We start from the raw sequence: 14,786 nt of genomic DNA, 5'->3' as shown, positions 1-14,786 counted from the left end.
TGGTATGAAAGTACCATTAGAGACTTACATTTATGCGTAGTATATGTCTTGGTTCATTTTTAGGGAGATGCAAAGTTGTGCAAGCCTTGTTGGATAAACTTCTAGTGTGAAGATCCATTGTCATCTTAAATCTCTCTTGACTTGGAGGTGATTGAATTGGAAGGTAGTTTGGGTTTCTATGTGGCTTTTTAGTGTTTATACTATTCAATCTTTCTATGTAGGCCATACTTTTGTAGAGATAACTACTAGGTTTATAAAAATGTTGATTTGGAAGGTCGATATCTTTGACGAGACGATGATTTTCACGTATTTTTTGATTTTCATTGGGACTCCAATGATTTTTAGTACCTCCAAGTCCATCAACTTTTGTTTACTATGATAGTAATGACTTGAAAAAAAAGCAATGTTGTAGCATCTAGATTTTTTGTGGGCATTAGATGCTAGGTTTTTATAGAAAATAAAGGTGGTATGGTACCCCTTCATTTGTTGAGAGCAAATAGGATGCCTTTTTGAGCCTTACTTTTTTTTCCAATGTTCTTTCTATGTCCTTTTAGTAATGTATGTATGTTCTTTCTATCTCCTTCTAGTATTGTATGTTATACACCTTGAAGGAAATTTGCATTGGTGAACCAAAAAAGAAGAAGTTTTTGTCTCCCCGAAGAAAAAGGACCTGTTAGGTTACCTAATTAGTGCTAGTTTTTCTTTTTATTAGTTTGGTGATTAGTCCCTGGATCATTAATGACAGTTGAACATCAAACTTTATTTTGGTGTCAATCTTATTAGTTTGTCTTCAATCTTGGCCTTGGAAGTTGGAAGTCTGGTGCATCTTGGCATGAGCTGTTACAGTCTTTATCGAGTATGGAAAGGGGGTTTGGGTGGTAGGTGGGTGTAGATTGTGCTGTTTAAGCTTGATTATGGGATGGTTATTGAAGTTGCTCTTTCATCAGGCATCTAATTCCCACATCAATTTGTTGAAGAGAGCGATCATACCTGCTGGCTGTTGACTGCGGCATGAAAGCACACACGCACAAGCACAAAAGATCCCAAAAAAGAAGAAGTATGCATGTATTCCAAGACATGTAGAATGAAAATGACCACAACGATTTTTTGTCCATGTAAAGAGTGTTGGCTCTATTGTTTCTTTGTTTTACAGGATGTTGCCATGAAGGTAATGTCTTTTTCGCAGAAAGGCCCTCGAGCTGTATGCATTCTGTCCGCCAATGGTGCCATTTCAAATGTTACACTTCGGCAACCTGCAACTTCTGGAGGGATGGTAACATATGAGGTTGATTTCTATCCCCATCCCATTTGAAAAATTGAGGTGTCAACTTGATGCTATGTGCTTTTGTCACCTAGAATGAATCACCTGTCATTGTGTATGGGGTGATAAAGGTTTAATCATGTATCTGTGGACACTCCAGCAAGGTGTAAGTGGGATATTGGTTTCCTTCTGTTGCAGGGACGCTTTGAAATTCTCTCTTTGTCCGGTTCGTTTCTACCAACCGAGAATGCTGGTATAAGTAGCAGAACAGGTGGTCTTAGTGTATCCTTAGCAGGCCCAGATGGGCGGGTTCTTGGAGGAGGAGTCGCGGGATTGCTAATGGCAGCAAGCCCAGTGCAGGTGAAGATCTTGTTCTTCCCTTTTGAGGGGGATGGGTTGCATTGCTCTGTGAGAGGCTCATGTGAAACTGCTCTTTTGTTACAGGTGGTGGTAGGCAGTTTTCTTTCCAGTGTGAAGAACCAGTTGAAGGCTATGAATGGGGATGGTGTTGCCAGTTTATGTCAAGGTGTGAATCCGAATGCTGCAATACCGGTTGTACGGCCACCAATGCATGAGACTGTAGTTGCAAAGGCTGAGAGCCCCTCCACAACCAGTGTCAATGCACATCAACTACATAATTATAGCAGCATGGTAACATCATTTCCTTGGCCAGTTTCGGGGGCTATGCCGGATATGATGAGGAATCCAGATATCAACATCTCCTTGCCAGGTGGATGATAGTTTGTGACCTTACTTTTTCTTTCTTTTGTGGCTAACTGGCTACTAACCTACCCACCAAATCACTCCACTGGGACAAGAAAATTGGCCCAACTTTTTTCAAGGATTGTTTTATCCAGACCCTCATTCTTTGAGTTATTTTGTATCCTTGCAAGGGGGCCTTGTGCCATCAAAGACAAGATTTGTTGAAGACCTTGCAAACTCTTGGTAGGGCTCAGGGTCGCATGTCATTCTTACCATTGCTTTTCATAGGTGTTTCTCAAGTATGTGTGCGCTAACCTTTTTGACATTTTACAGTAAATTGCATGATTTTACCCGGATTTGCAGATGCAGAGTTGAATGTCATGAATTGAGAAATGAATCAATATGGGCATTTGTGCTGTAAATTGTAGTAGCATGGTTGAGATATCTCATCATCCATCCCAAGCAAGGTAATTAAGCATCTAATCAAAGCATCATCTCCATGTACTTGAACTGTGCCATCAAGCATGAGGGCATTTCCTAAGTCATGCTGTAAGCCAATCTAGAATATGAGAAGTAATTGCATCTAAGTCTGTCTATTAGTATTATCAATTGAAGCAAAAACATTCCATGCATGTTCACTTGTATTATAAGTAAAGGACCATGATATCATGTAATGAGCACTCCTTTTGCAGGGTGCTACCATCAAATATTGAATAGCATCCATATCATTAACACATGTATGATGAGTTATGTATGCATCTAGTGCTCTATGTATGCATAAGCAATCCATAAATAAATGCATAGAGAAATGTGTAGAGCTCTACATAGAGCTATGCATGCATAGATAGAGCCTTGTAGCTCTACGTATGCATCTAATGCTCTATGTATCTGTAGAGCAGTGCATAAATAAATGCTTAGAGAAATGCATAGAGCTATGCATGCATACATAGAGCCTTGTAGCTCTATGTATGCATCTAGTGCTCTATATATGCATATAGAACTCATAAATAAAGCTTTGTGTGTAGAGCAATACAAAGCAATGCACAGATCTTTATGCATACATGTTTACATAGAGCAATGCATTGTTCAACTCTCATACATAGAGCAAAATGCATGAAATCAAAGTAGAGCTTCCTAGCACTTGAGGGTGGAATTGCTTAAAAGAATGTAAAAAAGATTAGGGTTTAAGACCTTATCTCAAGTGCTTGGAAAGGTGTTGGGCCTAAAAAAGATATTACTTGCAGAAAAGATAATACTTACAAAACAAGAGCCACAAAATAAGAGCACGTGCATTAGAGAGATCTACATATGCACTAGGAACATACTAAAGAAAAATAAAATAGCTTGTATGCTTAGACATAGTCATTGATTGAGGCTATAGGAAAGAGAAGCCATACTCTTATCAAACTATTAGAGAGCCTTACACACAAAAACCACAATATTAGAGACCATATAGGCAAAAACCAAAATAAGGATTTTTATTCCATGGAGTCTATATAAAGGAGGGTGATGTTATAAGGCCACAATCTTTTCAAGTCTTTTTTAGTGGATGTCCAGCCTAATGTGTGGAGTGTACGATCAACAATTTGGTATGATACTTTTATGAATGAAGCTGTCTCCTGTGTACCTTGAGAGGAAGTATTAGTTATCTTTTTGGGTTTTTAACAATTTGTAAGATCCAGATTACATGGGTGATTATAGACAACCATGGCTAATCAAGCTAATGACAACCTAAATTTGTTAGATTGAGTCTCTTTGCTTTGCTTCATTACACATACTATTGTGTGTGGTGGGTTTGACACAGAATTGTGTTAGGGAATGCTACAATTGTGTGTGACCCATGTTTAGCGGCGGTCAACTCCAAGTGGGGAGGTGTTTGATGCCCTGTTTCACCTTACCCTAAGCTTTTCTCTTCATTTCTAAGTACATTTCTTTGGAACCTTTTCTCCAAGGATTTTGGGAGGTCATGTTCTGAGCTATGGAGTATGGCAACATATGTAAGTTCCCATTTAATTTGGTGATATTTACTCTATTTCTATTCATGGAGTATTGTAACATATGTAAGTTCCTATTTAATTTGATACTTGTGTTCATGCCTAAAGATAACGAGTGTCTAGATCATCATTCAAAAGATTTATTTATTTATTTATTTAAATGAAAATTCCTTCTAGTTTGATGATGAGTGCTAGAGAAAAACATTTTTACTAACCAGTGAAAAAATATACATGACATAATCTTAACCAGGATTTTGAATATCCTACCGGTTCAAAAAGACACTCAAATATTACAATCGGTTTTCCAAAGGTAAATATAAACTTTAATCTAAAAAAAAACAAATTATCAATGTCAAGGACGAGGGCGTGGAAGGCTCACTCGATATAAGATCTGCCATTTGCAATGTTCTCCCTCAAAGTCTCCTTTTTATACTCTTTATAAATTTACAAGATAAACCATATAAGAGACTAATAAAAATATGAGAGAGAGAGAGAGAGAACCTTATAACATAAGGACTAAAATCAGTTATTACCATGTACCAGTTATGCATCATTCTCTTAATAAACATCTATTCAAAGCAAAGGACAAACATGCACAACTATTGAAAAAAATGAAGAGTTATATCATTTACCTTCTTGCACTCTCCATAAATGTGTCGACTAGTTTTAGCTCCTTTAGTCCATGATGCTATTGTCTTAGAAAAGCCAAACACATCCAGTCTCGGTCCCTTGATGGATACTCTCATCAATAAATCAACATTCTTTGTAGACAAGCAATTTCTCAATTTATTCTTTATAAGATTCTGAGTACTAAATCCCCTTTTGCAGCTCGCAGTGCTACAACATTGTAGCAATGCAATCCCAACTAGAGTTAAAAGCATGGGATATTTATCTCTCATTGTGTTGTTTCTTTCGATGGCACTCCAAGTATCTTGTAAACTTCGTCCCTTCATCTCATATGGAGCTTGTAATTTGCAATACTGATTTTCTTTCATTCCTGGATGTTTATGTATAATTGTGGCAAACTCTTCACCACATGCTAAAACGTTAATGTTATTAGTGTTTCAATCTCAATGTTACCAAAATCTTTTTATTCTACACTAGATGGAAAGCTATAAGGTGCTAAAGCCTTGAAGCTACTCAAGATACTCCCATTATCAAAAAATCATTCCATCAAATTTTGAATAATAGACCTTGTAAAACGTCTTTGAAAATCTAATCATCTATCTAAATTAACACTAGCAAAGTCTTGAGAAATATGTATGCTTTTGTACATGTTACCTTGTAAAGATGCTTAGCTGACCTTTAAGAGGTCCATCGCCTGGGATTATTTGATATCCTAAGGTATCATGTGTTGATGCATTGATGTCAACCTTGGGACCTTGTAGAGTTTAATTGCTCGAATCTCCAACTCAATGAATCCTGTGAGATTGATGAGATGACTACAAAAGCGCTTTGAAACACTTACTCAAAACTGAGAGTCTCTCTAAGGCATCAAACATAAAATGTATATTATAAATAAACTCAAAACTTGATATCTTTTCATAGAGAGTAGCATTCTCCTTTTTGGTAATAACTAATAGAGGCTCCAAAGTTTCACATACCTTATGGTGGATCACTTAACCAACAAACTTTATGCATTCGGCTTATACTCAATGATGCACAACCCAACTCATTTTCTAGCTCATGCAAGATATTAGTCCTTTTCACGCTCTTTGAAAACAAGGAAGCTATAGAATTCATGACTTCATCTATATATTGTGCAATAGGTGATTGCACAATATATATATGTTGTGCAATCACCTACCGTTATAGAATTCATGACTTCATCTATATGTTGTGCAATACGTGATTGCTGTACTGTATTATAAACACAAAGAGTAGTCCTATGTGCAATACAATGAATATTTGTCATGAAAGGATTATCATCTTTCAAAAGTGATGATAATCCTCGATGACAACCTGTCATGGTAGAAGCACCAAAGCAAACCATCTTTGTAATGTCAAGTCCCAATCTAGATAAAAATTGCTTCGTTACAACATAGAGTGATGTTGTTGTTCCACTCTCAATTTCTAATAGGCCTAGAAAATAATGACAGGCTCAAAATCATCCAAGTAAAAAACATACACATTGTTGTGTAACTGGAATGTCAGTCAACTCATCCATAAGAACACTAAAAAAGGGAGACTTCTTTATCTTGTAGATATGCCCCTTCACAATAGTGACTCACTAATATATCAAACACGCTTTATCATTATGATACAAGCTTTTAGGTAGAGAAAGACACTCACAAAATGGTAGCAACTCCAAGACCGATGCAAACTTAATAGAGGCAAGATCTGCTTTGGCCACATGGTATGCGGCTGCAAATATATTTAAAATAGCAATATCAGTTTTATTTGCATTCTTAGCCAAAGTATCAGTGATTACCACCTTCTTCTTTCCAAAAAAGTGGGACGTTTCTTGATGGGCTTTGTTCTTTGCATGATCTATAAGTGCAATATGGTGGATATTGATGGAGCCAGATTTCCCAAATACACTTTTGCACATTTTATGTTGTCTACAAAATATGCAAAAGATTTTGGCTACATCTCTATTTAAATAAGCCCAAACAAAAATTGAAGTCCAAGATTCGTTCCAATATGCTCGTGCTCTCTTAGCGACAATGAGCAACTTCTTCATCACTAACACCGACATATTTCTCTATTCTCTACTTCCACTATCAATTCTTGAACCACTGTAGATGCATGCTTTGAACTTTTTCTCCTTTTCTTTGGAGACTCAACTCAATTCTTTCGTGTGAATCCACGCATGCCAAACAAAGTTGATTGAACAAAAGACATATTCGACAACCTACAAAAAGATCAAGTATCCTAGTCATTTGATCATGCTAACTTTTGTACATTCATATGTGACACATTGTACTTGATTAATGTACAAAAAGTCGATACATATGATGCACAAACCATCAGTTCATATGCAGTACATATTCATAGAGTATAGTGACAAAAGCAGCACATTGAATCAATCACCTATATTATTAGTAGCCTCTACAAGCTATAGATTATCAGCCATCTTTATGAATAATCAAGGTGATTAATTATGAAACAAAATTGGAGAATACCTCAAGATTAAGCTTATATTATAATCATAAGGAGTCTTGACAGCTAGGTTGTCTTGATGCTCTGAAACTAATGAAATGCATGGAGAAGAAAATGATGATTAATACTAAGAAAACTCGATAACAATTCAATGCTAAGGATGTTACCATTTGATGTGATCAAATGATGACTTCTTGGGTGAAATGGGGGGTTGTCTTCAATGCTAAGGATATTGCCATTTTCGATGTGATCTATTACATGGATTCATGATCCCTTTGATGCCATTGTGCTATAAACTCTGCTTCATTATTCTTCCCTAGGGATTCCCTCTGTCCTCCTATCTCTTTTGGTAGCCAAGGTGAAGCCACTCTCATTTTGGTTGCCACTAGCGACCTCATGTGAAATGTTAAAGTTCATCACTTGATTTTACTAAAGTTCACATACAAAAAGGTTTGAAGTGTGTGGAGATGTCTTTTCAACCCTTCTATCGAGTCGAAAATGAGGACTTTGTTATCTGTATGAAAGAGAATGCATTAGCCCGAAAGAGAATGCATTAGCCCACAAGCACGTGACTCTCATCCTATCAATATAATCTAAAATCTCATCAATGTAAAGCCCAAAAAGAGAATGCATTAGCCATGAGCATGTGACTCCCATCCTATCAATATAATCTAAAATCTCATCAATGAGCCCAAAAAGAGTCTGAGAGAGAGCACACCCATGCTTCACCCTAATTATGATGTTGATCTCTTTGGATAAGTCCCTTGGTATGTAGGATTGGCCATTCATTTACTCATACAATGCCCATGACTACTTAAATCATCATGGTAGAAAATGGAGCTCTTGGAGGTAGATGAAGAGTTACACCTTAGGAATTGATCAAAGCACATACACAAATCCACCAAAATAGTTGTAAACTTTGTTTGCATGATTTGGCTCCTCAATGATGGGTTTAATGGTGAAGATATGGTTTGGTTGAGGTAGATGAAGAGTTACACCTTTGGAATTGAGTCAAAGCACTTACACAAATCCACCAAAATAGTAGTAAACTTTGTTTGCAGGATTTGACCTCCCCAATGATGGATTTAATGGTGAAGATATGGTTTGGTTGAGTTAGTCCTTTAAAAAAACTACCTACCCTTAGGCCCTCTACCTCCAACCGTGACTCCCTATCTAAGACTCCAAAATTGATCAATACCCCGGTCAATGTATGGTCAATAATACTGTATTGTAGTTCTCACTCCTTTGGTATTGGTGGATCATAAGGATGGAAAGCCTTCATAAATATAGAAACATTAAAGATGTCAACCAGGATAGGGGCTAAAACACTCCATCCACCATCAAAGCTCTCTACCCACAAGTCCTAATGGTCCTTTACCTTACCATTATGTATAAAAGGCTTTGGTGTCATTGGTTATGGGTGGGTGGTTATGGGATGTGTGACATATCTAGTGGGGTGGTCTAGTGAGGGTTTTCATATGGTTGATAAAAATAGGCTTTCCAAGCTGTGAGATTAGTTATAAAAGTAGCTGGTTTGTACTTGCTAAGAACTCTCCAAGCATCCTTGCTATTTGCACTTATGAAAATACACTCAAATCAATGCACACAATTTTTAAACATTTTTCTCTCATCGTTCATCAATTCAAGACTTTGGAGCTATACTAATTCCATTTTGACTTTACACGAATTCAAGATTTTGGAGCTTTAATCAATATGCATTGACTTTAGGAAATAAAAAGAGCAACTACTTATCTCGATTACTCATGTGAGAACAAGATACATTTACAACACGTAGACGTTACTCCATTGGATTTCTCATTAGAATGATTGGTGATGGTAGTTCTTGAAATAAATTACTAAGGGTATAATCTATGCTTACTAACCACATTGATGATTTACAAGGCTATTCATGACTTTAGGGGCAATTAACACTTGCAAATGTTAATATAGGAAATTGGCTTAGTATAATTCTAGGTTTCCTCCGGATTGGTGGGTCCTATGTTGGGTCACTAAAGACAAAGCAACCCAATGTTGCTACATTTCTAGCCCACAAAAGTGCTCTTTAGTCAAAGTATATCACACACTAGCAAACAATAAAGTAAAAAAGCGTGTTTTGGCAAAGGTTAAAGTGCAAAATTCTTGTTATGACCTAGAGTAACATACAAAATACTTGTTTTGGCCAAGCTTAAGGAATAAAAAGCCTTGTTTTGGTAAAGATTTCATAAAAATGCCATGGCTTTTCAAGGGTGGCCTTCATTCAACTCTGCCGAGAGGAATTGGCAAGTCGAATAGCTCCACTAAAACATCCCAACATGCCCTCCTTGGCTTTGATACCATGTTTAAAATTGGGGGCCACTTCCCAGGATGTCACCCATCCCAGTAGTGTTCACATCATTGCACGCTAACCTCCACCACTCTATTCCCTTCCAAGCCACAAAAATTGGTGGAGGAGAGATGATAGTATTCTATTATTAATGCATGATCTCATTATCCCTGGCAATATGGATATGGTATGTAGACAGTTAGGCTATGACCTTCCAAACAATTAGGCTCTAATTGAATATCTGGCACACTAGAGCTCTAGTTGAATATGGCATCCAAGGTAGATACAGAGTGCAAGTGTATGCATCTGGAAGTATGTAGTGGGGTTAAGCACAATGTTATTTCCAATAAAGCATTAACTTTGTTTTCAACAACAAGAAATTACCAATATGTATCATACATTCATATTTATCTATTCGTGTAGCTAGCATAACCTATTTATGCCTCAGCTTGTTGAACATCCTCTATTTCTTCATGATGTACTTCCCATAATTTGATGCCACAAAACCTTAGTTTTTAGCCAGACACGCCACAATTCTAATTGTAAGCAAAAACAAAATCATAGAGCATTGGATCAAACCTAATAGACCGCAAATGTAGTTAAATAATATATAGCATACATAACATCTTACATTCCAGAAGTTGCAACAATTATAGTCTCTTCTTTTTGTCAGACATTATTACTAACAAAGTACTAACTTTGTGTTCTTTAGGCAATGTGCAGGCAGCTAGGTTTTAGAGTCGCTCCTCATTCATGCAATTTGGCTTCTCATCCCAATTAATTTGAGCTACTAGACTATATCACCATTCAAATATCACATTAATATGAGTTTGAAAGTAAAAATTAGTGTACATATATCACATAAAATGAGAGACTTTACCTAAAATAATGTATATATATCACATGTACGAGTTTGAAAGTAAAAATTAATGTACATATATCACATAAAATGAAAGACTTTACCTAGACCAATCTTTTTCTATTTATGGGTTTGCTACCATAGCCAAATTCCTTGTATACATCTTTAAGGTGGGATAAGTTTTTTAGTATACTTTCTTCCACATATCTTCAAATTCTTCGCTAATAGAATCCTTTAATATTTCTAGCTCTCTTTTTACAAAAAGGTACTCATTCTACATATTGAGCAGTAATACATATTAAGTATGTTTATCTTACATTTTTATATAGCTTCATACTATAGAAATTACCATACTATTACCTAGAATATAATTTGTGCCATGATCTAAAGAGGACAATTATACAAAGAAGGAAATTTCTATATAGCTTTATACATTATAAATTACCATACTATTACTAGGAATACAATTTGTGCCATGATTGGAAGAGGACAATTATACCAAGAAGGTTGCCCTCTTTTTTTTTTTTTTTTTTTTTTTGCTTCTATAAAAACCTCTACACCCATTGATTATTTGAACTCTAAGCATGTGTAAGTATGGTTTTCTTATTTGCTATCCCTAGTGCTCGAGTAAGATAGATCTTATCAATGGGAAAATGTGTTGAGATGTCAAGCTCAACATGAGCTGACACTCACGAGGTGCCTGCATGACCGTCCAAGATTTATATCACTGATGGGTTTGGTGCTGGCATCGACATATCTTTGCTAGAGATTCTATACTTGGACTACACCAACTAGTCCACATCTACCCACTTCTCTTAGCATGTTCACATTATGGACCGCTTGTATATATTCTATTTTGTGTGTTAGTCACTTTATCTTCTTTGTAGACTTCTTTTGTTGTGTGAAGAAGAAGAATATTTTTCAGCCTCTCACCTTGTGTGTTCTCTTCTAGGGTTTGTGTGAGTGTGTGTGTGCTTGCAAGAGCTTAAGCTCTCTTCTCCCCTACATCTTTGCATGGTATCAGAGCCTCATTCATGCTAAGGGCTGAGCGATAAGCAAGAGAAGCACAGGAAGCGGCACGAGGGTAAGAGCTTCATCTACTCTTCCCCTTTGCATTGGCTTCTACACCCTTGTTGGGAGCTCTTCGGGAGGCACTGGCAAACGAACTATGATTGAGGAGATTTCTTCGCGGGAGAAGAGCTACAAGGCAACTATAGTGTCCGTTGTTTGAAAAAATATATTTTGAGCTGAAAACGCATTTCGGGGACGCCACGACCTTCGTTTTTTAGTTTGCAAGCGTTCACGGGCATTGCAGGTAAGTTTTGATTCTCTGCAGAACTCTATTTTTAGAACTGTAGGAAGGGCAATTGGTTGTGCAAACACACTGTGTACTGCAAGAGGTCGTAAAGTTGCCATTGGGTGTATGTATGCAAATTGAGGTCACTGTTTGGGTGTAGTATAGTACTGCTGCAAAGAATATAGCAGTTTGTACAGGTCAAACAAGAATGCTATTTTTGGTAAATTTGTGTTCTAGACAAGATGTCAAATGATGGAATAAACCAGATTGTTGCAGAGAAGCTTGACAAGAACTTCCATGCTTAGAGGTTTAGATTGACAATTTCCTGATGGGAAAAGGTTACTGGGACTACATTGAAGGTGAACATGAGGAGGCGCTAGAGATACCCAAGATTAATCCAACTATTGCTGCAGATGTAAAAGAATTCAAGGATTGGAATCAAGGAGCAAGGAAAGTCATGTATTGGCTTTCTATCAGTATACAAGACATTGTGATTAGGCATATACAGGATGCCAAGTCACCTAAGGAGGCATGGGACACCTTGGTGTAGCTGTATGATACTAACACCAAGATACGAAAGATTTAGTTCAAGAATGAGCTTCATACTATGGAGAAAAAGAATATATATGTGAATGATTATGCCTTGAAGATCAAGGGCATTGTGGAATTCCTTGCATTAATTGGTGTTTCTGTTGATGATGATGATAAGGTGAAAGTGTGTCTACGTGGACTCGGGCCACAATACAAGGCATTCAAGACGTCTATTCAAACTCGGGAGAACATTCCCAACTTCATAGATTTGTTGTCAATGCTGAAGAGAAGAGCTTGGGTGAAGATCAACAGTCTTCACAAAAAAACCAAAAATAGTTCAGAGCAGCAAGCCTTCTACACAAGTGCAGGTAGAGGACGAGGTAAAGGTCGTGGACATGGCCAAGGTGGTGGCCGAACATGTAATCAAAATTATGGTCAGCAATAGCAACAATCCCAAGATTCACAACAACACACAAGTGGAAGAGGCCAGTTTAGAGGCAGGGGGAGTTAAAGAGGTCGTGGAAATTGGCAAAGGCAGCATAATGATACATGAGGGTGTTTTTACTGTGGTAAGCCTGAACATGAGCAGGCAGATTGCTATATGAAGCAGAGTGACATGCAAAATGAAAAAGTACAGCAAAACAACTATGCATCCTCTAGCAGAAATAATGAGGATAATGAGAGGTTAATTGTTATGCAACATGTGGTTAATGTTGCGTCTGCAAATGATGTAGCAGCATGTAAAGATGATGTATGGTATGTTGATTCAGGTGCTTCGAACCACATGACAAGTCATGGTGAGTGGTTCAAGGAAATGAAGAGTCTTGAAAGACCAGGTTTTGTTGAAACAGGGGATGACACTGCTCATCCGATTGCCCATGTTGGAGAAGTGCTATTGTCTATGCAAGATGGTAAGGTGTACCTTGCAGATGTACTTCATATTCCGAATATGACAAAGAATCTAATTACTGTTGGCCAGATGATTGAGCAGGGTTTGTAGGTCCATCTAATGAGGATGTTATGTAGAAGACTTTAAAGATAAGTGTAGGTTGGTTGCAAAAGGCAACAGAGTGGGCAGAATGTTTACATTGAATGTAAATATGCTTGAAGTGAGTGCTGCAATGTTTGCAAATGGTTCAGGAGTTGTTGTAGGCACAGACATTTGGCATAAGAGAATTGGGCATGTAAATGTGCAAAGGATGAAGTCTATGCAGACTAAAGAAATTGTGACCAGGATTGCCTAAGTTTAAAGTTGAAGATATGCAGAAAGTTTGTGAAGCATGTCAATTTGGAAAGCAAACAAAACATGTATTTCCACATGACAGAAATGTGAGCAGGAATGTACTAGATATTGTGCATTCAGATGTATGGGCTCCTGCAAAGACTATGTCTATGGGTGGCTACAGGTACTACATAACATTCATTGATGACCACACGAGAAAAGTGTGGGTGTATTTCATGAAGGAGAAGAGTGAAGTGTTCACTCATTTTCAAGTGATGGTGGCTGAAAAACAGATAGGAAAGCATGTGAAGTGGCTAAGGTCAGATGGAGGGGAAGAATACTTCTCCAATGAGTTCTTTGAATTCTTTGTAAAAGAATGGCATTTAGAGACAATTTACAGGTAGATACACTCCACAGCAAAATGGAGTTGCTGAGATGAGTGAAAAAATAGGCACATTATAGAGATAGCAAGAGCATTGATGGCAGAGAAGAATATGCCACATAGTTATTGGGCTGACGCTGTGTCTACAACAATTTATATCATGAACATGACTCCTACTACAGCTGTACATGATGTAACACCAGAGGAGAAGTTTATTGGCAGGAAACCTGATTTGTCTCACTTGAAAGTTTTTAGATGTATTGCATATGTGCATGTGCCAGATGAGTTGCGTACCAAGTTGGATCCAAAGGCAGAAAAATGTGTGTTTATTTGGCTGGAAACTTGATTTGTCTCACTTGAAAGTTTTTAGATGTATTGCATATGTGCATGTGCCAGATGAGTTGCGTACCAAGTTGGATCCAAAGGTAGAAAAATGTGTGTTTATTGGGTATTCCCTTGAGCAAAAGGGATATAGATGCTATAATCCTGCTACACAGGGTAAGTAGGGATGTTGTATTTGATGAGATGAGTAGCTGGTATGTTGCTGAAAAAGATGTTGTTGGGGCTGATGTTAGTGAAAATGTAGTTGCACAGAATGCAAGTCAGCAATCACAGTCATTAACTGGACCAGGAGAGTCCTCATCCAGTGGTTCTATTAATAGACCATGGAGTGGCAAGCTGCGTCATAATACCAGTCCTGGGAATGTAGTTGGTACATCACATAAAAGCAAAGATAAAGTGGTTGAGCCCCTTGGTATGCCTGATATTTCTGCAGTGCATTCTCTTGTTGATGGAGATTCTAGTGGCTCGAAGATGAGCCTTGATGAGAGGAGCTTAGGATTCCAGCAATGAGGACACCTGGTGTGAAGAAGGCTATGGAAGCCATGACTGCAAAGTTACAAAGATCTGGAAGAGTCAAAAACCATGTGCTTGTTGCAGAGGTTGACTTATGATGGTTATCTAGCACATCACTATGCGTATATGGGAAAAGTTGTGCAGGTTGTAGAACCCACATATTTTGATGAGGCTATTGGAAATGTGTGTTGGGAGAAAGCTATGGATGAGGAGATGGATGCATTGTATGGAAATGAGACTTGGGATTCGGTGCCATTT

General features: G+C 37.6%; 1 protein-coding gene across 2 annotated transcripts in view; it reads left to right on the top strand.

Annotated features, from left to right (window-relative positions):
• Nucleotides 1–2,319, top strand: part of LOC147605861 (AT-hook motif nuclear-localized protein 10-like) — a 30,076-nt gene extending 27,757 nt beyond the window's left edge. For both annotated transcript variants that reach the window (XM_086792429.1, XM_086792430.1), the window contains exons 3-5: nucleotides 1,154–1,285; nucleotides 1,460–1,621; nucleotides 1,706–2,319. In XM_086792429.1, the coding sequence (XP_086648555.1) occupies nucleotides 1,154–1,285; nucleotides 1,460–1,621; nucleotides 1,706–1,999 (588 nt within the window). In that variant the 3' untranslated portion in view covers nucleotides 2,000–2,319. The remainder of the gene's footprint in view (nucleotides 1–1,153; nucleotides 1,286–1,459; nucleotides 1,622–1,705) is intronic.
• The last annotated feature ends 12,467 nt before the right edge of the window (nucleotides 2,320–14,786 follow it).

Source organism: Cibotium barometz, chromosome 58, assembly GCF_041138505.1.
Source record: "Cibotium barometz isolate CiBa-2024 chromosome 58, ASM4113850v1, whole genome shotgun sequence".
NCBI lineage: Eukaryota > Viridiplantae > Streptophyta > Polypodiopsida > Cyatheales > Cibotiaceae > Cibotium > Cibotium barometz.
The sequence above is the reverse complement of the archived record's forward strand: the minus strand, read 5'-3'. Positions and strand labels throughout refer to the sequence as shown.